The sequence below is a fragment of the Apiospora phragmitis genome (genome assembly GCF_038363925.1).
Source record: "Apiospora phragmitis strain CBS 135458 chromosome Unknown utg000003l:1.0-2676785.0:1.0-2680665.0, whole genome shotgun sequence".
In the NCBI taxonomy this organism is placed as follows: Eukaryota; Fungi; Ascomycota; class Sordariomycetes; order Amphisphaeriales; family Apiosporaceae; genus Apiospora; species Apiospora phragmitis.
The window spans coordinates 1,813,743-1,840,980 of record NW_027117401.1 but is presented as its reverse complement, the minus strand read 5'-3'; the positions used below and the strand labels follow the sequence as shown (position 1 = coordinate 1,840,980).

At 53.6% G+C, this 27,238-nt stretch overlaps 10 protein-coding genes across 10 annotated transcripts; 6 read left to right on the top strand and 4 right to left on the bottom strand.

Annotated features, from left to right (window-relative positions):
* Positions 1-81: 81 nt before the first annotated feature.
* PG994_002944 (uncharacterized protein) lies at positions 82-851 on the bottom strand (the record flags this gene model as incomplete). Its single annotated transcript, XM_066854353.1, has 2 exons — positions 82-643; positions 718-851. 2 exons carry the CDS (start codon positions 849-851, stop codon positions 82-84), a joined length of 696 nt encoding a protein of 231 aa, XP_066720208.1.
* Positions 852-1,826: 975 nt separating this feature from the next.
* On the bottom strand, positions 1,827-2,981 carry PG994_002943 (uncharacterized protein; the record flags this gene model as incomplete). Its single annotated transcript, XM_066854352.1, has 4 exons — positions 1,827-2,183; positions 2,274-2,394; positions 2,572-2,804; positions 2,961-2,981. The coding sequence occupies 4 exons, from the start codon at positions 2,979-2,981 to the stop codon at positions 1,827-1,829; spliced, it is 732 nt and encodes a 243-aa protein (XP_066720207.1).
* A 413-nt stretch (positions 2,982-3,394) lies between these two features.
* PG994_002942 (NADH-ubiquinone oxidoreductase complex 1/LYR family protein) lies at positions 3,395-3,869 on the top strand (the record flags this gene model as incomplete). Its single annotated transcript, XM_066854351.1, has 3 exons — positions 3,395-3,495; positions 3,535-3,683; positions 3,850-3,869. The coding sequence occupies 3 exons, from the start codon at positions 3,395-3,397 to the stop codon at positions 3,867-3,869; spliced, it is 270 nt and encodes an 89-aa protein (XP_066720206.1).
* Positions 3,870-4,460: 591 nt separating this feature from the next.
* PG994_002941 (uncharacterized protein) lies at positions 4,461-7,701 on the bottom strand (the record flags this gene model as incomplete). Its single annotated transcript, XM_066854350.1, has 2 exons — positions 4,461-4,801; positions 4,827-7,701. The coding sequence occupies 2 exons, from the start codon at positions 7,699-7,701 to the stop codon at positions 4,461-4,463; spliced, it is 3,216 nt and encodes a 1,071-aa protein (XP_066720205.1).
* A 3,087-nt stretch (positions 7,702-10,788) lies between these two features.
* Positions 10,789-13,035, top strand: PG994_002940 (glucose-repressible alcohol dehydrogenase transcriptional effector; the record flags this gene model as incomplete). Its single annotated transcript, XM_066854349.1, has 2 exons — positions 10,789-11,734; positions 11,807-13,035. The coding sequence occupies 2 exons, from the start codon at positions 10,789-10,791 to the stop codon at positions 13,033-13,035; spliced, it is 2,175 nt and encodes a 724-aa protein (XP_066720204.1).
* A 2,839-nt stretch (positions 13,036-15,874) lies between these two features.
* On the top strand, positions 15,875-17,840 carry PG994_002939 (adenosylmethionine decarboxylase; the record flags this gene model as incomplete). The annotated part of the gene is made up of 4 exons (XM_066854348.1): positions 15,875-16,506; positions 16,622-16,964; positions 17,014-17,278; positions 17,398-17,840. 4 exons carry the CDS (start codon positions 15,875-15,877, stop codon positions 17,838-17,840), a joined length of 1,683 nt encoding a protein of 560 aa, XP_066720203.1.
* A 1,543-nt stretch (positions 17,841-19,383) lies between these two features.
* PG994_002938 (uncharacterized protein) lies at positions 19,384-19,895 on the top strand (the record flags this gene model as incomplete). The annotated part of the gene is made up of 3 exons (XM_066854347.1): positions 19,384-19,437; positions 19,542-19,835; positions 19,893-19,895. The coding sequence occupies 3 exons, from the start codon at positions 19,384-19,386 to the stop codon at positions 19,893-19,895; spliced, it is 351 nt and encodes a 116-aa protein (XP_066720202.1).
* Positions 19,896-19,936: 41 nt separating this feature from the next.
* On the top strand, positions 19,937-21,444 carry PG994_002937 (major facilitator superfamily transporter; the record flags this gene model as incomplete). The annotated part of the gene is made up of 5 exons (XM_066854346.1): positions 19,937-19,974; positions 20,002-20,200; positions 20,308-20,663; positions 20,737-20,872; positions 20,941-21,444. The coding sequence occupies 5 exons, from the start codon at positions 19,937-19,939 to the stop codon at positions 21,442-21,444; spliced, it is 1,233 nt and encodes a 410-aa protein (XP_066720201.1).
* A 435-nt stretch (positions 21,445-21,879) lies between these two features.
* On the top strand, positions 21,880-23,770 carry PG994_002936 (salicylate hydroxylase; the record flags this gene model as incomplete). The annotated part of the gene is made up of 7 exons (XM_066854345.1): positions 21,880-22,317; positions 22,394-22,674; positions 22,755-22,875; positions 22,896-22,981; positions 23,017-23,215; positions 23,257-23,485; positions 23,613-23,770. The coding sequence occupies 7 exons, from the start codon at positions 21,880-21,882 to the stop codon at positions 23,768-23,770; spliced, it is 1,512 nt and encodes a 503-aa protein (XP_066720200.1).
* Positions 23,771-24,134: 364 nt separating this feature from the next.
* Positions 24,135-26,588, bottom strand: PG994_002935 (uncharacterized protein; the record flags this gene model as incomplete). The annotated part of the gene is made up of 3 exons (XM_066854344.1): positions 24,135-24,388; positions 24,450-24,831; positions 24,888-26,588. The coding sequence occupies 3 exons, from the start codon at positions 26,586-26,588 to the stop codon at positions 24,135-24,137; spliced, it is 2,337 nt and encodes a 778-aa protein (XP_066720199.1).
* Positions 26,589-27,238: the final 650 nt, after the last annotated feature.

The following is a 27,238-nucleotide window of genomic DNA, read 5'->3' as shown; positions in this document are numbered from 1 at the left end:
CGCTCTTCCTAGGTCTTTGACGACTGACGAGAATCCTATTCTTGTAACGATTCAGGTTTTCGTTGTTGAGCTAGCCCAATATCAGTCATTAGCAACATCCCATTGCTTCACTCGGCCATCCACCATGTTCCGCGGGTTAACCATTGTATCGTTGTCTTCATCATCTGTATCGTTATCTTCATCATCCGCATCGTTGTCTACCAGACAGAGGCGATTCCAAGGATATTCCGAGTGTGTCATCCAGAATACGCGCGATGTCTTACACGCTTCAGCGGCTTGTTTGCCATCAAGAACCATGCATTTGACATCATCGCCGTACTGGGTACGCCCAGTGGTATACGTCGCGCTGCTGAACTTCGTGGGATCCACCATCATTGCGAGGGCCGGATTGGTCTCGTCATCACCAGTCTCGGCCTCGTCATCGCCAGTCTCGAACGTCGCCCAGGCGAACTCACGGATATTGTATTTTTTCCAGATAGCCTCTCCATGTAGGAAATATATATCCTGGATGAAGTCCCGCTGTATATTTGCATCAAGTTCCCACAACAGCAGATATGGATCGTTGCCCTTAGCATGTATCCATATGCCAGATGAAGCGGGCTCGCAAGTACAAGCAGGAATTTCGTCCCTTAATTTCGAATAACTTGAAACAGAACAAAAATGCCGCTTTTTCAGGACTTTGTCGAACTTGCTGAGCCTCGCGGTGGCGAAGTACACCTGAGGTGCTGTACATTCCTTCTGGGCTGCTGCCGAGACAGAAGCAGGGTAGCGGCGTATACACGATTGCCTCGCACCGTCTTCCATATGCCCTGGCGCAACTCTGGGGCGAGTTCTCCGAAGCGCTCGAACATGTTGGCGAGTGAAATATTGACGTAGCCAGTTGCTTCTTCTGTCTGGTTCGGGTCTTCACAATGATGGTTAGCAGTTGGGGTTCATCTAAGAGAATCCGCGTTGATGTAAAAAATTGAGGAAATACCTGCAATTATTTCAACGCAAATTGATAGACTGACATGTCGGAAGGTCGAGTATTCAACGTCCAGTGGATGTGGCAACCGCGCTGGTTCCTTGCTTGATCATGGAGATTTTTGCTTGATGGAAACAATGTTGATGGTCGAGTAATGTAACCAGTAAATATTGAAACCGCGTTGGCTTCGAAGGGTTTAGTGATAATGTGTGCTGGAATACTTGGTGAAAGTGGCTGTTTGGCGTGGACTGCAGTCCAGTGGTGAGTTAGTAAGAGGTGTGTTCATTCCATGTTTGTTTGCGAATAGGTGTGCTGGTTTGTTTGACTTGGACTGTAAATCGATGTTGACTTGATACTGTAGGTGGTTTCCTTCGAAACCTTTTTGGCTTTGATCAAACGCGCTGGTGTCACGCGTTCATCACCTCCTGTAGACTACCACAACCTTGGGCCGACTTCACTCCCGAGATCCCAGGTCAATGGAACTGGCAGACTCAAATTGCAGTGTTGGGTGCAGACGCCAAGTTGAGACAGGTAAGGATTTCTCTATCGCCCAAATTCACTTAAAGATGAAGATAAATATTTTTGCCTATTGAATAGGGGGAGACGCGGGGAACGGGGAGTCACAGCCACTTGGGAGGAATTGAAGTAGAACAGAACTCGCCTTGACACCGGGGAAATGTGAGAGCCTACTTTATCATTGCTAAGCTGATGCTTTTGGGCTGTGTGTCTACAGGCACAAGCACACTGAGGAAATGGTTCAATAACTTCTTGGCCTCCACGACATTGCTCAGCAAAATTTCTATTAGTTGACTGTTGATGCAACCCTCCACTGTCAGTTTATGTCACACATCCTCTTTCACCGTCATGAGCCTGCCTTCCCAGTTGCACCCAAATCCTCGACCGCATCCTCGCAATCCCAAGTCTCCTTCTCGAGTGTCTCGACTTCCCGGGCCAGCTCCTGAATCCGTAATCTGGCCCTCCTCGCCTCGCCCTCCTGTCGCTCCCAGGTGTCCTGAAAGGTCTGGAGCACGAAAGGCGGCATGGTGGTCTTCTTGCCCTCATGGTAATCGTAGATGACCACATCTTCCTCGGTGCGCGCCGCGATCCGGCGGTGCTTATGAGACAAGATCATGCAGTCCAGGATGAGGGAGGTGTCAGACTCCGAAGGTAAGGATCGCAGCTTGTGATACACCGATATACGATCAGGGTAAACAACAGACTAAATATATATAGTTGGTTTAAGGGCCCCCTTGAGCGGTCCCCTATCCCCAATTGGGGAGAGCAGTAGATAGGAACTGGACAAACGTACAAACTTGTAGTCGGCTTTGATGCTTTTCATGATCAAGCCAACGCCTCGAGGATTCATCAGATCCCGCCAGTCGGATGCATGAGACGGGTTGACGTTGGCGAAATACCGTATCCAGTTAACCCTGGACGACTCAGCATACCGTATATAAGCGACATTATTGACATGTTGCTGCCAGACAGTATTAGACAGGCCCTTTCCTTCCATAGTACTTTCTCGGCGTGCGTGTGTCCAATTCAAGATGACTCTCACGGAGAGAAACCAAGGCACAGGGTTGGCAGCCGAGACAGGTGGGACTTACAAAACTGTCCATCTCCCCCCCCACACGACAGCCTGACTCTCGAGTCCCCCCTGCTGCAGGAAACCCTCGCTGCCCGCAGACAGACTCCGCCACTCCCGGGTGAGAGCGCCGAGGACGCCGGCCACGCGGTGGACCTGGGCAGGCGAGCAGCCGAAGATGATGCACTTCCCCAGACGGGCCTGCAGATCCGCATACCACCGGGATGGCGGCAGATCGGGCGCCTGCTGCTGCTGCTGCAAGGAGCTACGGTGTGCCGTACGAGTAAATAACCGCCTCGATTGCTTCGGAGAAGATTCAGATATGGTGTACGTGCTAATCGTAGGTGTTGCTTGACAAGAGCGTGGTCTAATCTGACCTGGTACCGTTAATGAGAGGAACCCTCTTCTCACTTGTGGCCGTAGTGCCGCCATGGTGTAACTCAAATGCAAAGTGGCCGGTAATAACAATGCGCCCAGAAATGCAAGATCACGAAATCGTTCAGAAAGATGGGCTGTGACCTCGAGACTTTACCGGGCCTCTCGCCGAGACCCTGGGCTGAGTGTGGGTACGGGGTTAGGGAGTACATAGTCCAATGCTGGGGGGTCGCGATAAGATAAGCTTCCACGGTACCCTGATGTCGTCACCCGGGCAGTCCACTCCCTCCATGGTCAACGAGCTAAACTTATCACTTACACCGATCTTCAAGATAGCGAGCACATTACACCTTACTTTTCATCTTGCTCACAAAGGCACTTGAAATGGTCGCCCATTCCATACTAGGCACAGACTGATCGTTTTCATCACTCAGAGGGAGGGCAGGCTTGCTGACTGCCACGAGAATACCATGTCCGCCCCAAACCCAGCTCTTCGAAGAGAGGTGATCGCCATATACAAAGGTGCGCAACACTGCTCTGTTCCTACACGACAACATGCCTACATCTATCTGTAAGCCCATGTCATGTATCATTTTACCTCTGACAACAGAGCAGAACTCCTCTACTTGGGCAGAGACTACCCCCAAGGCTATTCCTGGTTCCGGCCTCGACTGCACCGGGCCTTCATGGCCAGCGCGGGCCTTCGTGACGAAGAGGCGATACGGAAAGGCATAGCACGAGCGGAATTCGTCAAGAAAGGTGAGTAGATACTGCTCACGTCACATCATCATTTACCTTTCTTCTGGAAGCTGGAATAGAACTACGCTGACCGGGCATGTACGTTCAACCACTTGCGCAGAGATCGAGACATTGTAAGTAACATCAAATCTTCTTCTATTCGTCTGAAAACCACACCCCAAGGTAGAACTCGCCTACATCCCGTGATTTACTGGATATCCAGTGCATCCCGTCTTCCCTTTTACTTCTTCATATCCCCTATATCCAGCACATCCAAGAAAGATATGGATCCAATTCAGTTCCAGCTGCGTTCCTGCGCATGTGAAAAGAAAATCCTGAAGACAACCCGACTGGTTCTCAATCCTGATCACATCGAGTAACCCGGTGAGACGTCTGACCCAAAGATATGATATGAATCTATCACCTCTTTTCATCCCAGTACCTACAAGCATTCATTTGGGTATATGGGTATATGTAGCATATGGACAAGTACTGACGCGACCAGGGGTATAAAGATATTATTTGAAACGATATAGAACATTGCGGAAAAGATATGACGCGACTTGAGTGAGCCAACGAGTATAAGAGGCAAAACTCGAGCGCGTTGTTCGGCGGATCGGCATGAAGCCTTGTCACGCTTGACTTCAGGAGAAGGATGAGAAGGCGGCGAATGGATTAACAAAACAAAAAGTCTCGAGTAGTGTCGCCTCCTCGGTCAAAGTAACTTCTATCCGATGACGGGCACGATAGATCCAGATAGTAAGCCGAAGGAATCGCAAGCAGGATAGAGAAACCAGTCTACTTCCTCTTCCGTGCCGTCCATGCGCCAACCTCTAAGCATTCACCCCAGCTGGTGCCCCCCTCTTTCAAGAGATCATTGATCATCTTCCCGGTCCAGCCATTCCACTCATCTTGGCTCTTCCCGCTAACTTCCCTCAGCAGAGGCTCCAGAGCTTGGATCATGCCGACAACCGTCTCTAATGCGGTCCGTCGGACGGCAGCTTGTTGTTGGCTTAGAGACTTGCCGCCACCCCTGATGGACTTGGCATCTACTATCTTCCCCTTCCCTTTCATGCTATCAATGTAGCTCTTGCCATCTTTAGTGACAACACCGCCGACGCCTTCACGCTCCCAGCGGACTTCGGATGAGAGGAACCGCCAAACGTTTAGACCTCACGTCGCTAAGACCGTCTTCTTGCAGTAGCGAGGGGCCAGTGTGGGTGCAGGGTACAGAAGATATAGTACACTTGTCTAGAGCCTTGCTCAGCCACCCATTGTATTCAACCAGGAAAGGGTTGAGCGGAGTGGACAGTGGTGTGTTGGCCGTGATTATGTAGGCTCCGAAGCGAGAGACTTGATCCTCTTCGTCGGTGTCCGACTCGCTCCCATCCTCCTCGTCGCTGTCGCTATCGCTGTCGCTAGGGCTGCCACTAGGCTCCTCCGCGAGCGCGCCTTTAGACTGGCTGGTCGGAGCGTGCGGCCTGAGCATGCGAATGGTGTGGTCCGCGTCCCAAATCTCGAGAACACCACCAGGGCGTAAAACTCGTAGGTATTCATCCATGAAGTTTTGGTAAGTCCTACCTGGTGTTGCGAACGACATATCCTTCACCATGACCAAGTCAAATTCGCCGGCTTCGACGGGCCAAGGTGTGCGGCGCATATCGTGCTGGATGAAGCGCCAACGCATGTCTTTGTCGGGCTTGGAGTTCGGATCAAGACCCGAGCCGCAAAGAGGGACTATGTCAATACCCGTGAAGGATATGGAGCCATGACCATGTTGAGCGAAGTAGCGATGACACATCATACTCCAGAAGCCGGTGCCGCACCCGACTTCAAGTACACGGGCTGGCGGCTTCGCAGAAAAGGCGGGCGACGTGATGGGCCCACCAAAGAGTTGGAAGAGCAGCAGAGTACGTAGGGATTGACGGTGAAGCTCAGCAAGATCAACGGGCAAAGGGTATGTAAGAGTGGGATCTTGTATATAGGTGCGGTTGTTCCTAATGATGAGAGGTTTGGGACCGACGGTGGAGCTGGGCTTCGTCGAGGTGGAAACATTGGAAGCGGATACGGAGCCCTCCGCCGAGGAGGGCGGAAGGGTATCGGAGGAGTTCATGAGACCAGCTGTATTGTTGGAATGAGTGGTGGCAGAAGCTGAGGAGACGCTGTCGTTACGATATGAAGAAGGGTACTTAAAGGAAATCTCGTCGTGTGTCATGTTCGCGGCGGCATGACGGAAAGGGTGAAACAGGAAGGAGCGCGGCGAGGACGAGGAAGACGAGAGCGAGGGCGTGGGAGGCAAGTAATTGTACTGATGTTTGCTATCGGCAGGGAAAGAGGTAGCAGCAGGCGAATTGGCTTTTGATTTGTGATGGGTCGCAGCTCGGCCCGGTGACAAGGGGGTGCTAGTGCTGCCGTCCGAATGGAGGGTGCCTAAACCTGCGCTGTCTGCGTAATGATTGTAGTACTGCGAATGATGGCGGTCTTTGGCGGAAGAGGAGGAGGTTGATGGCGATGGCGATGGCAACGGGGATGTAGCGATCGGTGCTGGTGCTGTTCCTGCTGCCAGTCCGGTAGTGGGTGGTGATAGGGGAGTCGGCGGCAATTGGGAGGAGGAGGACTGCTGCGCTGACGACGGGTCACTGCGGTGCCACAATGGCGAGGTTACCGACGGCGAAGACTTGTTAGGCGAATGCCGCGCATACGAAGTCGAGGCCTTGGAGGGGTTCCAAAGCAAGGAGTAATCGTAGCCGTAGCGCGGGTTCAACTGGCTACGCTCTAGACTGGCAAATCTATGGTGCTCGCCGCGAGGGGCTTGTTCGCACTGATGGGGGCCTGGTGTCCAAAGGGCGCCAAGATCTTCTTGACTCCCGCCGAGACGGTCGACATGGATAGGCGCAGGCGGGACGCGTTTGTTGGAGGCTGCGCGCTCCCGTGTTTCGGTAGCAGCAGAGGATGGGGAGGAGGGAGACGAAGACGAAGACAGCGATGACAGGCTTTTCTTGTTGGACAAAACAGGGGTAGTAGCCGACGTAGTAGGGGCTTGGTTTGCTGTGGGCAGTGACAGCGACAGTGCCAATGCGGCGATTGAGTTGAAAGTGCCCCACCTGCCGTGATTGCTGCCCTCACTGGGGTCACCACAGACTGCGTCTTCGGCGGCTACGGCGGTGGCGTGGCGTGTAGTTGTGTGCGGGCTCTTGCTGGTGTCGCTATCGCCTGCTGCGACGATGTTGGTGGTGGTGGTGGTGGGAGTGGGAGTGGGAGTCGTGGTGGACCCGATAATCCTGTTTCTGATCGAAGTGGGGTTCTCATTGTCGGGGAAGATTGCGATTGCTTCCGATGACCAACCACGCCCAGGACTGCGACTGTCAATGCTTCCAATGTTTGTCTCGTTGTTTAACGCCCCCTTTCCTCGTGTCCGGGACTCATGGGTGTTGGGAGTGTTTGCGCTCTTGCTGCTGCTGCTGCAGCTGCTGCATTCGGGATCGGTATTCTGTAGTCTCTTGACAATCGCCCGGTCGACCGTCTCGGATACAGTCCGTCGACTTATAGTCCTGCTGAGCGAGGGCGTATTTGCAGTCGAGGTTGATGTCGAAGCCGATGATGCTGTGCTGGTGCTGCTGGTCCGTATGCTGCCCGTTCCGTCGACCGACAACGTTGGTCTTTGTGGTCGGCCTTGACGACGTTGCTTGTCGCTGGTCGGAAGTCGTAACGGTGTCTTTACTCGCAAGTGCTCCAGCCTACTGTATTGCCCCGTCTCCGCTGCGATCGGCCGCGCTGATGACACCACGTCTGGAGAGGACTGTGCAACGTTGTGCGACGGATGATTTCGGATGCTAGATTCTGCACTGCTGCTGGCCGTCCTCGAGTGTCCTGGCTTTCTGACGCTGTTGTTTTCGTCCGTTCGTACCGGTTTCGCCCGCCGTCGTTGACCAATCCCCGTGCCGATTCCATCCTCCAGTATCTCTCGCTCCTTGCGTGGGGAAGTTTCATCCTGGAAGCCGGCCACCGCCAATGTCGACCAGTGAGCTGCATTGCTCATTGTTAAGGTTGCTCATGCAGGATTCCGGTATGTTATGTGATCCGCTATTTCTTATCTGCCACCTCGTGATCTCCCTTGCTTGTGATGTTTTTTTACTCTGATTTTCCAGCTGCGAGGCGATACTTGCCCCCTTTAGGAGCGTCTGCTTCCCTGTAGCGACATTCGTGTGGAAATGATAGTCGGTAGCAGGCTCTGGGTTACTGCAATCGAGGTATTCGTGTTAGATGACCAAAAGTCGAAATCATCAGCATTTGGCCAAGCCACGTGCCTTCATCAGACGACGCTAATCCTCCTGTATGCTCATAGCATCTTATGGGTGCTTGGTTTGCAGCTTTCCCCAAATCGAATTCGTGTTGCGATGGACAATGCTGTCTTCAAGTTATCTGTTACTTTCCAGGCAGTTTATGTCGGGGCCGTCGATGTGTTCCTTGGTGAATAATCGCTGTGCATTGTGAGGCATGCTGGCTGATGTCTCCTGGAGGCCGGTAAAGCTAGGCGATAGAACGGCAGGTCAACATAACGGTATGGGATTCTATTCTCCTGGAGCGGAAGAGGCAGCGCATTGAGCATGCTTTATTCACGCTGCAGTAAGTGCTCGTCATTTGGCCTAGGTGCTGGTGGAAACTCTATAAACGCCCATTGAAGTATGATGCTCAAATCAAGGGCCCGGCGGTGGCTGTGGGTTGCTGTTCTTGCAGACTGCACTCAGAGTATCAAATAACCTACTGGCGTGTGTATATCGGACCTGCTTGCCCCGTGGCTGCCGCAGCACTCATGAGATGCTCACGGACGACGGAAGCGGTTGCTAGTACACAGCAGGAACCAATCGCTCGGATCATGGCATTTACTGCTTCCTATGATTGGGATATGTAAAGGGTAACCAAGCAGGTCTGACCCTATCCTGAGACTTGACTACTGGCCTGCCTGCACGCCAGTATCTCAACAATTACCCACGTTGAGCAGCACCGTCCAAGATTTCGGGATGGCGCCTATTGCATATCTGCCGTGTGTGGGCGGACTGATTTAAACAACCATTTCGAGCCAGCCAGCGTTGATGTACCCCATCTCTCAGTATATAGGAAGGCCGTGCATGCAAATTCTCCCATGATCCGGACCACTGGCAAAGCGCATAGTTACTCAAGTAGTACCTTTCTGCTAGAACGATAGGCGATGTGCCGTGCAGCCAATCTTCCTCCAAATGCACAAAGTCCTGGATCTGTCAAAGCTTGGCATAGCTGAGAGCTTGATTAGCCTCGAGACTAAATCCCGAGTATCGTGCAAGCAGAGCATCACTGCCACGCATACTGAACGTGCGGGTACATGTTTCGAGGTTGCCGCAAGCAACACTGGCTCGGACTATCATAATGCAAGTATGGGGTTTGGAGGCGTTGTGATGGTCAATTCTTGTGCTGGAAGATGTATACACGAAGATACAGCATCCATCCCACACACTGGCCGATTGATCAACTCGACACTAAATTAAATGCATGGGTGTCTGACTTGATGCCATGTGATGTAACTAAAGCAGTACAATTCTATACTACGTAAGTGTTTGCCCTTCGACTTGTGATTCCCATGGACTTCTTCTGAGTGTATCACACACAATACGGAGTAATGCGTACCTCATGTACTTACACGATGGACGTGTCTGCGGCTGGCCAGGTAAGGCAATGCAGACCAAGGTGAGAGCGGAGGGAGGGGGAGAGTAGGGGGGGCGAGTGGGGGGCGAGGCTGAGAACTAAACCGGGCTGGGTGCTTTGGATGGTCCAAGCTTCCTGGAGTGCGACGTTAGTCAGGACAGCAGACCTGATACCAGCAGACAAAAAACATGGTACGGTGCGGTGGGTGGTGCGGCTTAGGTCATGTTAGCTGTTATCGCTGAAGCCGAATTGAATTGAACTGATGGACGCAGTCGGATCAACGCGACCAAAAGCACTGTGGTCAACTTCTTTTTGGCCGAGACGCCTTGTAATCAATTGATAGAATCCAAATCGTAAATAGTACTTACGGTCTTTGTTATGTACCGGGCCTGCCTACCCACTACGGAGGAGTATACAACGTACATACATCCAGCCTTGGCCGTACAGCTTGCTTGCTAGCTACAGACACCTTCTGACCAAGGACGGAGTATCCATCAAAACTGACAATTGACCACCAGCATCATTCTATTCAATGTGCTTCGCGTATCGCCCTTGACTCTCTCGACCCCAACCCAAGTCGACAATATCTCTTACCGAGTTGCCCACTTTGGGCTAATCTGATTGCATCCTTTTCCGCCCAAGCATTGTGCCGACCTTCTTGTCGCAACCGACCACCCTTTGCGACCTCGTTCGTTCGCCGCTTTGCACGCACGCCAGTTGCCGTCGCCGCTGCTGCTTTCCTTCGCCTTGTTTGCCACGCCATCCGTTATTTGACGAGATTCCGACGTCCTCGACCTCAACCGGCGCAAGCAGGCATTTTCCTTCTACCCAGGTACGTTGGCACTGACCCTCTCGGAGAGCCTCTCGGGGAGCTTATCGGGCAATATCATGGGCCTCTAGCACATCACCAAAGAAGGCAGGATGGATGCCAGTGCAGGTTGACTTGGCCCCATCCTTTTGTCTACCTGATCCAAGGCCGTGGCTGACACAACTTCGGGCAGGATACCAACAGACAAGTTCGATACGCTCCCACACGCCTTCACTGGTTGCTCAACAAGATAAAGCGTGACTGGAGGATACCGGCGAAGGTGTAGAAACAACAAGCCACCTAGGCTTCGCCAGATCACCTGCTACCGTTCAATCAGCGTAGCGTCCAGATGTTGCCGCAGATTGTTCGACAGACACTACTTCCCTCCTTCCTCCCGACATACAGACCAGCAGTACCCGAGACCCGTGGATAGGTAGACCGTGTTTGGACAACTCGACTGTGTCAACTCCTATGGCGAAAGGTCAAAACCACAAACAACACCGAGCGCCATTCCGACAAGTTCATACCGACAATCCTTCATATATTTCCCCGCTGCCGTTACCGACACCGTTTGCCGTTGTTCCGCACAAGTCTGCCACCGATACGAGTCGAACCTAAGTCGCATACAGTCGGGGCAGTATGTACGGGCCGCAGCAGGGCCATAACTCACGCCTGAATGGCGTGCCTGGGGGCAGGGGCTTGGGGCCTCAGATGATGTATCCTACATACGTACAGTCGCAGGGCAGTCATCAACAGCATCACTCACACCCCCAACAACACCATCATAGCATCCAGCAAGACCACGCAGCTCATTCGTCTGCCGCTACAGCTGCTCTGAACCAGATGACGGGTGGTTTCCCGATGTCCACTAGTGCGACCCCCTTCACCCCCAACTCACGGCAGAATGGGCATACGCCAGCATCGCGAAACGGGCCCCCAGGACAGCCTCTTAGCGAGGTCATGGCTGAGCAGAACCGTGCCTTTAAGGAATCAGAACATGCCCATTCGATAATGACGGACCAGCACCAGCCACACTTCTTCGCCAGGGCCAAAGCAAACGAGAACAGGGGTGTTGGCCCTACCCTTAGTAGTATTACGGCTTCCAACCCCGGTGACATGGGTGCTTCTGCTCTCAACGGAGACGATGAGGATAGAGGACGCCCTATCAACCTGGATGAGTCTGAGGACCGCCAAGATTGGCAGAGTCTGGATTTGAGTGGCCAAGGGTTGCGCGCCGTCTCGCTGACGGTGTTCAATCGCTACGCCTTTGTCGAGGAGCTGTATCTCCCTTCCAACAACTTGACCTATCTACCTTCCGAAATCGGTCAATTGCGAAAGCTGCGCCATCTCGATGTGTCCTTCAACCAGCTGACCAGCTTACCTCCCGAGCTATGCATGTGCACTCCGTTGCGGAAGCTTCTCATTTTCAATAACCAGATCAGAACCCTGCCTTCGGAATTAGGCGCCTTGCATTTATTGGAGTTCTTAGGGTGGCAAGGCAATCCCCTGGACGGCGAATTGACGAAGCGATTGAGCGAAGAAGGTACCAAGAGCTTGATCAACCATCTCAAGGAGAGTGCTCCTGGTAAGTCAACAACCTCCCTTCCTTTCTTTTAGCTTGCATACCATGATTTGTTCTGACCGGCATTCGTTTTAGTACCTATGCCTCCACAGCCCCGTGCCATGATCCCGCTCCAAGAAGAGGTACCACCGAGTCTAGAACATATTCGGGTGTTGTCGTGGAACACTTTGTGCGACAAGTACGCTACAAGTCAGCAATACGGCTACACACCCGCTAGCGCTCTCTCCTGGGAGTACCGTAGCGAGAGCATACTGAGAGAGATGCGTCACCGTGATGCTGATATCATGTGTCTCCAGGAGACATCTGGAGAATCTTTTGACAACTTTTTCACCCCGGAACTGGCCAAGGATGATTACCGGGGCGTCTTCTGGCCCAAAACCAGAGTGTCACACATGAGAGACAAGACTGAACAAGGTCTTGTCGACGGCTGTTCGATTTTCTACAAGAACACCAAGTACATCCTTCTGGATAAGCAGCTCATTGACTTCAGGCAAACTGCCATCAATCGGCCGGATATGAAGGCAACCGAGGATGTCTTCAACCGGGTTATGCCCAAGGACAGCATCGGCGTGCTCTGCTTCTTCGAGTCTCGGCTGACAGGAGCTCGGTTCATAGTTGTGAACGCTCATCTATGCTGGGAGGGTCATCTCGCCGATGTCAAAGCGGTCCAGACCGGTATTCTGATGGAGACAGTGACCAAGATGTCCGAACGGTTCACACGAAAGCCTGCGGTGCCGATCAGCGAGAAGAAGCTCCTTAGACTGCCCACAACTGACGAGGTCACCGAGTTGACGCCCGACGACCTCCCTGAACCGCCCCACCCCAGTCAGGATTACCGGACCAACACCGACATCCCGTTGCTGATCTGTGGTGATTACAACTCCACTTACGGCAGCTCAGTCTATGATCTGCTAGATAAGGGACGTGTGCCCCCCGATCACCCGGACCTGGTCGGTCATTCTTACGGCAACTTTACTCGGGATGGCATCTCCCATCCCTTCAGCTTACGGTCGGCATATGCCCACGTGCACAAGACGGCAGACGACCTTAGCTTCACCAACTACACGTCCACCTACTCCGGTGCCATTGACTACATCTGGTATTCGACTAACAGTCTGGAAGCGATTCAGCTGCTCGGACCGCCTGACTACGAGTTCCTCAAGCGTGTACCTGGTTTCCCCAACTACCATTTCCCGTCGGATCACATTCAGATCATGGCCGACTTTGTGTTCAAGGCCAGGAAAGACAAGAAGGCACTCGGTGGAGGAGATCAGGGGAGGACAGGATCACCCTCCAGGGTATGAAGTGAACCGTTCCGGGCAATGAAGCTAAACTCCCTGATGTTCGACGTTCCATTGGTGGGTAGGCAAAAGGGAAGGCAGCACAACGATCTTGTTTGGGAGTTACGGCAGCGAGAGGGGCGTGGTATATACGAAAGAATAGACATGCGTGTGTAGGGGGACGCCGTAAGGAGAGGGAGTCACGGAAAGGGGGACGGTCAGGGTCATCATCTTGGTAGGCCGGAAGGGGGGTGGCGATCGAAGGTTTTTGGACATGTCCGGCTAACAAGCTTGAGCGAAGGAATCAGCAAGATTTCTATGACGTTACCGCCCAATTGCGTTTGTTCTTGTCTTTGGCCTTGCTTGTTTACAAAAAGGAGTTTTATCATTGTATTGTATCGACCAATGAAGCGAACAGATGTATATCTTGTCTGTGAGGAGTTTCTTTTCTCTGTGGACCCTGATGGTACGGCCCTTGCAACTAACCTGAGTATCTGAAGTGTTGAGTGATATATTGTGTACCTGATGTACGTAAACTGCGTCGTCGTATTGTCTCGGCCTGACTAAGAGAAGGTTATTTTAACGTTGAAACCCTCGGGGAAGAACCGTAGCTTGGCCACAGTACTTACATACCTAAGCTACAGTAAATACAACTAGCCGATTAATCATCGTGGGTAGGGGATCTTTGCAACGAGACACCGGAGCCGCTGAACAAACACTTGATCGCCGTATTTATGGTGGTATCCGTCCAGATCTGCCAGATCGGATGGTTACGAGACAGCGTGTTTAGGAATTTCTCTGTTACAGGCAAGGCGGGCGTCTCCCTGTCATGTCCAAGTCGGCGATATCCTCCAAGTGGAGTGACATGGCCACGAGTCATGGAATAGGGGATGGCCGGTGGGTTTGTTGGTTATCTGCCAAATTTCAAACTGGACTACATGCGAGTCTTTGCGCACGAGTTGCCTGTCTAATTTGTCTGTCCTCTATCCGTACTACAGTACTATTTACTAGGCAGTCACAGAAGAGACGGGTTCTGCTGCATACATTGCCGAGCCAAACAGTGAATAGAAATACCACAAGTGCTGACTGACTAAAGGGGTGGGGGTCATGCCAAGATTCCAGACTCAAGAGATAAAAAGTACAGCTGATGTATGCTTAATATATATACTTCAGCTGAATCTGTTCGTTCGTTGTATTGGATGAACGGATGCCAGCCAAGAAGGAGGGCAAAAAAAAAATCAGACAATGTCCTGGGGGAGACTCGAACTCTCGACCTTTGGATATCTGAACTTTTAATTCAGTCATATTGAACTATGAGACCAACGCTCTAACCAACTGAGCCACCAAGACTTTCTGTTTGATTGGTTCTTGAAGACCTCGTATAGTGCTCTATGTCACGCAGACGGAGTGGGACAGACTGAGTCTACGATCGCAGTTTGTTTCGCTAACATCCGTCTTCTCTGCCCCGACTCTTTTCACACCCTTCGAAACAACAACACCTATTCATCAGTTTACGCACCTGACATCTACCACCGGGAAGATGCTTCTAACCGCGAGAACTACTACTTTCCCCAGAAACACAGGCGGGATGCTGTGCATGAGCCCATACACAGTAAAGGAAGGAGTCAAAACTCGGTACTGCGCGCGTAACAAATGCATCTTTGTTTTCAATGAGCGGGTAACGAAAGAATCAGATCTGATTTAGACTTTCACAGCCACGATGCATGGAAGTTCCATGATGGTGGTGATACTCGAAGATGCCCTGTAGGGATTCGGGGACGTACAATTCCAAAAGAGCCAGCCAGTCAGCAGCCAGGCAGGTCACTGGACCGAAAGTGCTTGAAACAAAGCTCTCGTGGCTTGTGCTGTCCTGCTCCTCTACGGGGGTCGGATCTGAGACACATTTGATGGCTGCTGGAGTCTCGGAGTCGGTCAAGCTGGGGGCCCCGTTTTTGATGTTCCTGAAGCGGCAAGCCAAGACGGGGAGGGAGAGAGAACCCCTACGAGGCCCCTTCGCAGCCCCTAAACAACCCCTGCCGGCATTTTTACTGCCCATCACACAGCCTAGCGAGCCCTGGCCTGCTAGCCTGACATGCTTGACTCTGCCAGCTGCCCAGCCCCCTGTTAAGGTGTGTTTACAGGGACAGGGGCCCGGAACCCAACCAACCCAGCAGGCCAATCGAATCTTGACAAGCTTGAGCCTCAATGTGGAATGCGGTTCAAACGTTGCAACCATTGCGACAGTCGCAATGCGACTGTGGCAACCACTCACTGGGCCGAAACGGGGGGTCCCTTCTAGCCTTCTGTTTTTGTTCCATTCTCAAATTTCCCTTGATCACCGAAGAAGACCAAGGTAGGATTTTCGTCCCAAATTTGCAATGATTAAGGTACGGACAGGTTAGGCCGTCGGACCATGGCCATCGTTCGAGGATGTCGCTCACGACAGGACACGACGATGCTGGCTGCTCATTTCTTTCCTTCTTGTTTGTCATGTTCCTCTGTTTCTGTTACAATTCAAGAAGTCATCGGGTTGTGTATCTTGCTGCGCATCTACTTTCCCTCTTCAGCATTCCCTGGCATGGCGACGGCACGAATCGCGCGTTTCTTCTTCCTCTAAGCAGCAGCAGCGCCATCGTCATCGTCTCCTACCACTTCGATTCTTCCGTTCCAGCATGATCGTTCATGTGTAATACTACTTACCTACTTACTATATTCTTCTTCCCCTTACCTGGTCTTGTTTCTTGTTATCATATACCTTGTACTAGCGTACCACCCAGTGAATATTCTATTCGTCCATCGTGACAGATTATTCATTGCCAACAACCTTCTTATACATTATTAAGTTTTATTGTAATACTTGCGCATGATTACCGAGTGCAGCTGGCTGCCCCAATATCCCGTGCGCGAGGGAGGAGGAGAAAGAGAGAGAGAGCAGCCCCCGCCTCTGATGGCTACGGTTACGGTGAAGGAAAAGGATGGCGCGTTATCCGAAACACAGTCCGCGGGACTCGGCGACAATGACTTGCAGCGCCTCAATGCCTCCCTCGAGGAGTTCAGCCAGCAGAAGGAGAAGGCCGCGGGACGGAGGAAGCGGCCCATCTTCATGCTGGTAGCGGTGCTCGTCATGTTCCTGGTCTCGGGCGGCGGCGTCGCCCTCGCCGTCCTCCACTTCGTGAACCCCATCGAGGCCGAGGGCATCCGGCTGGCGTGCGACCTCGTCCTGGTGGCCTCGGGCATGTCGCTGCTCTACACGGCTATCCACGTCCGGGGCGCCTTCAGCAACTATGTCAACGACGCGCCCCATATCCCGCCGCACTTCCGCGGCGAGTACGTGCACGCCAGCGCCCTCATCGTGGCGCGGCTCGGCATCCCCGTCTGGATCGCGGCCGCCGTGGCGACGGCCTTGCTCATATCCAAGTCGGAACATCCGTTGGGTATATTTGGGAACCAGATACCGTATCCGCTGATCGACTTGATCATCTGCGTGGTAGCCTTGTATGTCACGTCATCTCTTTTTCTCTTTCTTCACACTTCCCGCCATCATGAAGAAGAAAAATAAGAAAAACTATGCATATACTATAGTGGACCTCTTGCTAACTGCGTCGCGCAGAATTTCCTTCATCGCCCTTGCGGCTACCATCAACAAGAACCCAACACCTTTCGCCTTGGCCGGCATCTCGAGCTCCTCACTTCTTACGCATCAGGACAACGTCTTCGTCGCGGACGATGACGATGAGGCCTTTCTGAGCATCTCTCGGCGGGCTTCCATGCAGCGTGCAGCCGGCGAGAAGGTGGCGGAGAAGAGGACGACGCCGCCACTAGCACCGTCCCCGCCCCTGGCCCGCCCGAAATCGACATCGAAGTCATCATCCAGACGGACGACATTGACGGAGGAGGCCCTCACCAAGGTGGCCGACCATGGGCGCAGAGTAGCGCGGCCCAACGATCTCGACGTGTCGAGGGCGAAAAGAGGCGGCGGCAGCCGACGAAGATGACGCCAAGACCGAGCTGATGGCCAACTCGCCCGTGCGACCCAACTACTACACCACTATGCCGCCCGTGCAGCGGAGCTCCGTCCCGCCGGTGCCCCCGCTGCCGCCGAAGCTGCTCCAAGCGAAGGCCAAGTCGCAGTCGCAGCAGCGGCATACTCTGGCGCCGCCCTCGCGCGGCGGCGCAGGTGGTGGATGGCGCGACGACTGGAATGACTTGGCCAACCAGGCCGGGATAACACGACCCAGGACGCGCAGTAACAGCAGCAGTGCCGAGCGTACTTACACCATGTCGAACTACACTCCTAATTCCAGCATGACCTCGCGCTCGTCCACCGCTCCGATGCTGAGCACGAGGCAGCTCCAGCAACAACATCAACTATACCAACAGCAACAGCAGAGGCCGGGCACGAGCTCCAGCCACTACAGCACAGCCAGCCGGTCGCAGTACGGACCAGGGCAGCAGTACCCAACAATAAGGGCCAGCGGTGTGCCCTGGCGACCCCCCACGCGGCCCGGCAGCAGTTACCAGCAAAGCCAGGGCCAGCAGAGGAGGGAGCTCCGGCACTCGCCTTCCTCGTCGCTGGATTCCAACGCCAGCAGCACCAGCAGCCGGTCTTCGTCGTCGGCGTCGGGAGGCAGCATGACGCTGCGCACCCCGCGGCCGATCGCGGGGCTGAGGAAGGCTGGCGCCCAGCAGCAGCGTTCACCCACGCAAGGGCAAGGGCCCGCGCCGGCGCCGGCAAACGCGCCGCCCTCGCAGTCGGCGCCGAGGCGGAAGCTGCAGAGGAAGCCGTCCAACTTCTCGCGGCCGATCACGCCTTCGGATGGTCTGAGTAATAATGGCATACCAAAGATGGCCGGCGAATTCGTATAGGGAGTTGAATGCTTCGAGAGATCAATATGATGATACCTACACGAAAGACATAGATTTAGACCGATGATGTACGACTGAAGAGGCATCTACATGCCAAGAAATAATATATAAACGATATACCATCTAATGCAATACTACATAATACCTACCTAGTTTGACGGGCAGAAAGTCGCATCCCTCATTGGGTCCCTTACTGAGTCAAGTGGAAATATCTAGCTGGGTATACGGACGGTGACACAAGTAGGCCAGACCCATCAGACTTCGGGCAGTAAAAAGTTCGGGTAAGCATTTCCTCGCTCCAGAACAACTTCCCCGCATCGGGGCCAAACGATGGAGAACTGGAGCAGACCCTCCTTGCTTGCATATGCTAACCTGCCAATGTATCTATTATTTTCTCTCTGCCTGCGTCCTACTTATTCTAGACTGCGAAGGATCTGTTAACAGCAATTGAACATGCTTCACCAGTGATGTTTTGCATTCGTTACAATCGAACCAAGGTGATATAGCCTAGCTTTTCCGATATAGGTGCTAAGCTCATATCCGAAAAACCCAACGAACCACAGAATATGCGGCGTAGAACCACACCGCATCGCTGAATGGAATAAGGCCGGGAAACGGTCCACACATTGCCCTGACTCGCAGATGGGATTCTCGGCGAAAGAGACGGTCTGACGGTGATTTTGTGGCCACCGACAATCGGCACCGATACCCTAAGGGCTTAGTAGACGACAAGGGTAGTGGTGGTCACTTTATTGGTTGACCGACCGGGGGTGCCAATGTGCTCAGTTCTGTCTTGGCATGTACGCCAGTAGGGCTTGATTCGCGACCTCTGTATGATCAGCTCAAAGAAGATTGAGGCTGTATATCAATCTATTCAAGCCCATGCTAAAAATAAAATGATATAGTAGCCCTCTACGCCTTGCATGCGACTTGTACATGCTCTATGCCTGCAGGACATATGCCGAGTCTACGGGTGGTTGTGAGAGAGGCTGCGCAAGGTGCGAGTTAGCCATGTATCGATCGAGTTGATGTGCTATATACGGGTATGCATATATCAGCATCGGTATGGCATTCTTTGAACTGGTCGAAGGCCAGATGCTCTTGTTGGTCTAGGTTAGGTAAGTATGTACCAAGACAGAGTTGCCGCCCTAGAGTGACATGGACTATCAAGAACTAATCCCCGCAGATCCACCGCCGGTCCACTCACATACATACATCCATGGCAGCAGCGGCACTCTCACTTGTTGAACTCTCCTTTCCCAAAGCTTGTAAGGTTAATCGCCAGAGTCCTTGGCCTTGGCCTGGGAGGGGGTGGGAAGTCTTTTCGGCTCTTCCCTCCCCGCCATGTTCGATCGGTTTAAAATCCTGGCCTCCCTCCCCCCTTCAGTCAGCAGAGTAGGTTGGCTAGCTTGTTGCTTATTCCGCTTCGATCGAACAAGAGTTGTAGGTTAAGCTTTTCACAACTCGAGCAAACCTAGACAGCTGCCAAAGCAGAAATCGAGCAACATGGCGACCGAGAAGAAGCTCAGCGAGGACGCCGCGTACCGGAGTCCCGTCGAGGTATGTATCTACTTATCCAGGGAACCGCTCTGGTGCAATCTCCATTGTCTACACGGAATGAAGAACATACCAATTTACTGATGCATATGTATGTACGTCAATAGGATGTTCGAACACTGTCCGCCACCCCTCAGGTTGACCCGGCCGCCGAGAAGGCGCTTCGGCGCAAGCAAGACATGAGGATCATTCCTTTGTCGGCCGGCATCTACTTCTTGTGCTACCTGGACCGCTCCAACATTGGCAATGCCAAGGTACTCAACGCCAGTACCCATCACGACCTGTTGAGTGAGACTGGAAGTAAGCAGGCCACTCTCCATCCTGGGCTAGGCATATGGGGGGTTGCTAACCTTGTACTCAATACAGTGACTAATTATGAGTATACGATTGCTCTCATGATGGTATGTTGCCCCCAACAGTCTGGACTCCTTGAAGACCATGCGCTAACACGCCGGTAGTGAGTTACACAATGGGGTCATCTAGTCGAGTAATGACCGACGCCATGACATCAGCCCACAGACTGGACGTCTATGAGTCAGGGTCAGTAGAGCTAATAGTATTTGGCAGCTTCCTGGTGGCCTACGGTCTATTTGAGGTCCCTTCCAACATCCTCCTGAAGAAGCTCCGGCCGTCAAGATGGATTGCCTTCCTTATGTTCGCGTGGGGCGCACTGACTATCGGCCTCGGAGGTGTCCACAGCTATGGCGCCGTAATGGCCGTCCGCCTCTTGCTTGGAGTCTTCGAGGCTGGTCTGTTTCCTGGACTTGTGAGTTGTGCCAACCCCTTCTGCTCGAAAACCAGTTTTCATACGAGTCACTGTATGAGGACATGTGTGTGAACTACATGGCTAACGTCTTCTTCTTTCCCTTTCAGGTCTACTACCTGACGTTCTGGTACAAGACGGAGGAGCGAAGCGTCCGCGTCGCCTTCATCCTGGCCTCGGCCACCCTCGCCGGCGCCTTTGGCGGCGCCATCGCCTACGGCGTCGGCCACATGAACCAGGCGGGCGGCCTGTCGGCCTGGCGGTGGCTCTTCATCATCGAGGGCGCCCCCTCGTGCGTCTCGGCCCTCTTCGTCTTCTTCTTCCTGCCCGACTACCCCGAGGGTGCCAAGTGGCTGAGCGAGGACGAGCGCGCCATCGCGGTGCAGCGGCTCTCGGTCGAGGGCAGCAAGGGCCACCACAACGCCATGACGTGGCCCGACGCCAAGGAGACCCTGTGCGACTGGAGGTCAGTAGCAATCGCGAGCCCCCTCCCTATGGAACCCAGCCCCTTTATTGACTCTATGCGTGTGTGTTCCTAGGCTTTGGGGCCATTACCTCGTGTACTTTGGTATCTCTACGCCGTTCAGTTCGTTATCGCTGTTCACTCCGTCCATCACGGCTGGACTGGGGTTCAAGGACCTTGAAGCCCAGCTTATGACGGTTCCCCCGTATGCTGTAAGTATATATACCTACGCATTTGCCTCCTGTGCTTCCTTGATACTAACACAATGCTCTCAACACAGGTCGCCTACGTAGTCCAGATCTTCACCTCCTACTCGGCCGACCACTTCAACGCCCGCGGCCTGCACTCGGCCGTCCTGGCCACCATCGGCGCCGTCGGCTTCCTGGCCTCGGCCGTGCTGCCCGCCGATGCCTACTCGGCGCGCTACGGCTGCCTCATCGTCGCGGCCTCGGGCGCCTTCGCCTGCATCCCGCCGCTGCTGGGCTGGTTGAGCTCCAACATCTTCGCCACCGCCTCCGTCGGCTTGGCCATCGCCTTGAACATCGGGCTCGGCGGCGCGCCGGGGCAGATCGTCGGCGTCTTTATTTATAAGCCCGAGGAGGCCGGGACGGGCTACCCGACGGGGCATTGGGTCAATGCGGCGCTGCTATTCATGGTCGCCGTGGGTTGCGTCATGCTCAGGGTCTACTATGGCTGGAGGAACCGGAAGCTGTTGAAGGCGGCCGGAGCCGGAGCTGGGACCGGTGGTGATGCTGGTGATGCCGTCAGGCTGTTCAAGTACTAGACCGGGTAGAGCTGTGTTCAGACAGAGAGGCGGTCTTTCTAATAATAATAATGATAATTACTTCTTGGGTATGAACTGAGATGCCTTAGCTTCATATGCCATCGTTTGGATTTGCCACCAATAATATGCGTTGACTAAACCCGTTTACATAAGGTCAGGCCAAACCTCGCTATGACCGGACACCAGATGGCGCAAGTCCGAGTTAACAGCACCCACGTCAACTCAAACGACCTCGGCATGTACCCCATTTTCCTGCAATATATTTGCTTCTCATGTCTCAGCCAATGGAAATCACGCGTTGGTGATTCGTTCGCATCGGCTACTTTGCCAGCGTCACATCAGGGGGGGCTAAAATCCCACCCACCCAGCTTAAGGATATTGACTTACATTTGGAACCGACCACGAAGTACCCGGCAGTCCCGTCAATCATCCATCATGGGTCTGAAAGTCGTCATCGTCGGCGGCGGCATCGCCGGCCTCTCGGCCGCCATCGCGCTGCGCCGCGCCGCGGGCCCCGACGACGACAACTTCTTCGAGGTGCACGTGTACGAGCGCTCCGCGTTCGCCCACGAGGTCGGCGCCGCGATCCACCTGCCGCCCAACGCGTCGCGCCCGCTGCTGGGCTGGGGCCTCGACCCCGTCCGGTCGGGGTTCGTGGCGGTGCGGCGGAGCTACCGCGCCGACGGGGCCACGCTCGAGCGGTTCCACGAGGTCAGCCACGCGTCGGTGGAGGGCAGATACGGCGCGCCTTGGTTCTTTGCGCATCGGGTCGACCTGCACGAGGAGCTGCGGAGGTTGGCGATGCAGGAGGAGACTATGAATGGTGGTGGTGCGCCGGTTCAGATCCATCTGAACTCCGAGGTCGTTGAATTTGTGGGTTTGCACGTTCATGCTCATGATCCCGTCAAGGTCGAGCCCCGTTCAAAGATGCTAACATAATCGGGGTAAGTTGCCGGAGTCTTCCTCTATCAGACTGGCTGGTGGCCAGATAATATCGGGCGATCTGGTGATAGCTGCCGATGGGATACACACAAACGCAGCCAAGACAGTCCTTGGCCATGACAACCCCCCTCTGCCCCAGAAGGACTACAATTTCTGCTACCGGTTCCTCATACCCGCGGCCGACATCGCGTCCGACCCGGCGACCAGAGGTTGGCTTGATGGGGATGATGGGCGGATGAAGTTCTTCGTGAGCCATGACAAACGGCTCATATCGTATCCATGTCGGAAGTTAGTATTCTCCCTTCCTGTATTCGCGCGGCTGACCAAGTCTGCCTGTCTTGTCGTATCTTAACTTGCTTTCTAAACAGTAACGAAGAACATAACTTTGTGGCTATGTTCCACAATAGCGACGAAGTCGCCAAGAACCCTGAGGGTAAGCTGGAGAGCAATCTCAATAAGAAATCGCCTCTCTGCTTTGGCGCCGTTTTCGTATATATCTAACCTAACAGCGACCAGACTGGCATGCCTCTGTAGATACGTCAGAACTGTTGAGGCGATATGATGATTTCCACCCCTATCTCAAGGCCATCATGAGGTATATCATAATCCCCCAAACAGCCCAACATGAAGCCAACGAATGGTATTTAGCAAAGCCACGACAGTCAAACAATGGGCGCTACTCTACCGCCCACCCCTTCCCACATGGAGAAAAGCATCACTGATCCTAATTGGCGACGCTGCCCATCCCATGCTGCCCCGTAAGTCAAGCCTACTCTCACATCAACCACATATGGGACGCGAGAGACGAAGAAAAACATGGCTCTCCAAAGTACCCAAGACTAATAAGTACCCCCGTCATAATAACAACAGATCAAGGCCAAGGCGGAGCCCAAAGCATCGAAGACGGCGTGGCCCTGGGAATCCCTCCTATCCGGCGCGACGACGAACCCCGAAGACGTCGCCTCGCGCCTCGCGCTCTTCGAGTCGCTGCGGCGGAACCGCTGCAGCGCCATGCAGATCCTGTCCAACGCGGGCCAGGACGAGGCCGAGCGCGTGCGGGAGGCGGCATCCAAGTTCCTCCCCATTCAGGACATACCCAGTAAGCTGATCGATCGATGATGGCTGGCACAGATACATTTTTGTGGCTATGCATCCATCTACCCATTCCTTATTGTAGCTGTTTCTGAGTAAGTAGTTGAAGCTGACTGCTGTTTGGTGTGTTGTAGAGAGCGCCGATGAATTCGGCGACTTCAACTTTGGATACGATGTGGTGCAAGAAGCGGTTGCCATCATGCGACGGCGCGATCCGGACTTTGAACTGCCCCATGGCTTCTTCCAGTCGTCTGCTCTGTTGAACGAGCAGCAGAGGAAATGCCATATCTAGTAGTGGAAGCCAAGGGTTGATGTTGGATTGGCCAATCTTGAACACCCCGTGACTCATCCGGGTTTTCGTTAAGCATGAACGGTGTATTTTTATTCGTGAGGACCCTCGTTTGCTAGATTCCTTTTACTTGCCCAAATGCTACATGATAATCCATGAATTTATCCAACCAAACGCCGGCTCCTATGCTTGATATCATCCCACACATTCGTCGGTAAATCGTAAAAATACACACAACCCCGTTCTGACCCAACGACAGCTGTCTAGAATTAGATGATATATGCAACCGAACAGATGTCGTAGAAATAAGCACATAATGTATAGTAATATGTCGCCCCAAATAAAGGCATTCCTCTCTCTCTTTTAATTACCGAAGCATGTAGGATAGATCGGGGAGGTTTCGAATAATATCTTCGACGGCTTGGCTCATTCCCTCCTGCTCCTCTTTTTTCGAGGATTGGACTGGGCCAAGAATGACCGTTGCTGGGGTTGGCATCTCCGGGATTGTCTGGAGCTTGTTCGCTACCTGAACCGGGGGTCCAGTCGATTTGTCTGCAATGGGCGCCTCTGCTTGCTGTTCTTGTATAGGTTGGGGAGCCGGAGTCTCGAAGCAAGAGAAATCTGCAAAGGCCCATGGATCGGTAGCCTGATCCTTGGATTCATGTCCCCCCCTGGCTTTCACTCTCTGCTGAGAACAAGCTCGTAGACTCGGCCACTGGCTCAAATGCCAGGATATCCGCTGTAAACTGGGAATTACTTGTGTCTGACGAGAACAGGCTAGTAGACTCTGCGACCTGTTCAGAAGCCGGAGCATTTGATGTGTCCTCGGGATTGCTGGTATTGATAGATATCTCCTCAGGTGTGTGCTGCTGGAAGGGCATCTGCTCCAAGTCTTCGGGGAGGGTCGTATCTAGCTTCGAGCTGCAAGGCTCCGGGTTTCCAATATCGGGGAAACCATTGCTGAGACTAAGTCCTTTGGCAAAAGTGGGCGAGGCAACCATTTCACCCCATTCATCGTCATCGTCATCACCCTCGTCCACCTCATCTCTAGATGTGCTGATGTGCTGGATTGGGGGTAACGGTTCTGGGGTACTGGTTTTGAAGCAACTGCCGTGGCAACTGCTGGAGTAGGGGGCAAGGAGAGTGAATTCCGGGCTGAATCTGGGTTTGGAGACGCTGTTGTTTCTGTCCCCAACGGTAACGCCGGCGACGACGGCTCGGGAGTAGCGGAGCTCCAACCAAAAGCTTTGGCTCCAACACGCGGGCCAGTCAGGGAGCTGTGAGGTAGTGTTGAAGCCCTAACGGTTCGACCATTGGGTAGTTCAACAGAGCTGCGCAATGCAACCGTAGGGATGCTGCTCTTTGTGGAGGCTCGCGGCTTCCGAGCGAATATCTTGTCCATATCGATGGGTGCGGAGCCCAAATCCCAGTTGAAGCCACTCGTTCGCTTGCCTAGACCAAACGTCGGCCGTCCAGAGATCGAATCCTCTTCCTTCCATCTTCGGACAACCTTGACTGTCTCTTCATGAACTTTCGACGTAGCCCATTGAATCCCGAGGTAATTCTCGTCATCGCCTGAGTCGTGTTTCCTTATAGACCCATATCTGGAAATACGGTACCAGATTCGTCGCTGTTCGAGATTGGTGAAACTGTCAGATATGATACGGTCCGGCAGCTCGCCGTCCCCATTAGCACCGTTGCTGGCGTCGTCAGGGATGTCGGGGAATATTGTCTGAAGGCCATCCAAATCGACGTTGAAGCTGATAGGACCGAACTTCTCTATCAGTTCTTGGACGGGGACAGATGCGGATCGTCGAGTCTCGGAGTGGGCAACGGTGCTAGACTCCTCGAAGCCATCCCTTTTGCCATCCGGGCTGGCAGAAACAGCAGTGGAACCATTCAATTGCTCGTTATCCACTACAGCCTCCCTTGCGTCGTCAAAGGCCACCGAGGCCTCAGCTGAATCCGTCTTGAGCTCATCACCAGCAGTGGGCTGCAGGGTCTCGCGTGATATTTCCTTGCTCTGATTTCTAGACGAGGTTGGCCTCTGGAGTTCAATTGGTTCTTCCGACGCTGCTCTTGCAAGACCATCGAACTTGTCTACTAGAACGGCAATCTTTCCCGTCACCTTTCTCGTGCTCGGCTGTTGTGGCCTCAGACTGGCGTCCTCGTCAATCGAGGTGATGGGTGAATCCTGGCGTTCCGGAGCACGGCCGTTGTCCTCAGTAGAAAAAGTCGAAGAGGGCCTGGACAGGCTATCGTGAGGTCCGGCGTTTCCATCGCCCTCGTCTTCTTCAGGCAGTTTAGATGGGGATAGTACTATCGGGGAAGGACCCGGTCTGGGAGAAGGAGCATCTTCGGGTCTGAGACTTTTGTTGCCAGTCGCGTCGGCGCTGGGCGGCGGTTGTCTAGGTGTTGCATCGAGCCACGGCGAATCGGCAGCCCAAGGGTCGGGAGAGGGAGGCGGGCGGAAAACGGAGGAAGCGCGAGACCGTGGTGGAGGGTTCAGCCCGGGCGAGCCTGGCCAAGAACCATTACTCTCCTTTTCGAAGATGGAGGAGGATTTCGTTTTCAAATGCGGCGTGCGCAAGGGCGAGTCTCGACCAGCCGTGGCCCACGGAGAGGCGTCTAATAGGTCGTGTTCCGACTTTCCCGTCCAACCGCCGAAGGTCTCGTCGTCAGCCCATGGCGATGGGCCTGGCGAGGGCGAGTGTGTCAAACTTGTGCCTCCAAAGAAGGCTTTCGGAGGCGGGTTGAGTAGAACGTTGTTGGGAGGAGCAGCATCTGTGCTTGCCCACGGCGAGCCCCATGGATCGTCCATATTGGGGAGTGGAAGACAATGGTCATGTTGACTCGCGACAACAATTAAAGGTTATCATAAGCCGAGAGTCGCGATCCATCATAAGTGGGAAGTACACGAATCAAAGATGACAACAGCAAGCATGGTAGGTTAATAATAACAAAGTATGGATTATGGATGGGGAGGTTCCACGCTGGCAGGCTGGTGGCTGGCCACTCCTGACAAGTAGCTAGGCCTGTGAGACGGGGACAGCGCTCGGAACAGAAGTACCCTCCGATTGTCGAGCCCGATGGTCGTTGTACCTACAGGAGCACGATTCAAACAGGAATGCGCATTGCTCAGCATTGCTCAGGGGTAGGTACCTGTCTGCAGAATCGCACCCATGCTGCCATGGCCGAGGATGCCGGCGGGCGGGTGGAGTGTGGTTACTTCAGCCCAGGCGCCAAGATTTGCATAATTGTGCTGCACAGTTGCTGGTCGTCTCTGCTGTCTGCTGTGTGGCTTGGAGGTACTTAGGCTTCTGTGGTCTATGTGCCGCCATCGCTAGTGGCTAAGACGCCGTGGCTACCGTAGCAGAAAAGGCTGGATCTAATCAACGCTCAGACCAACCGTAGTACAACTATTCACTGAAATAAACGCCCGGCGAACCTATTGACGTGTATTCGGTATGG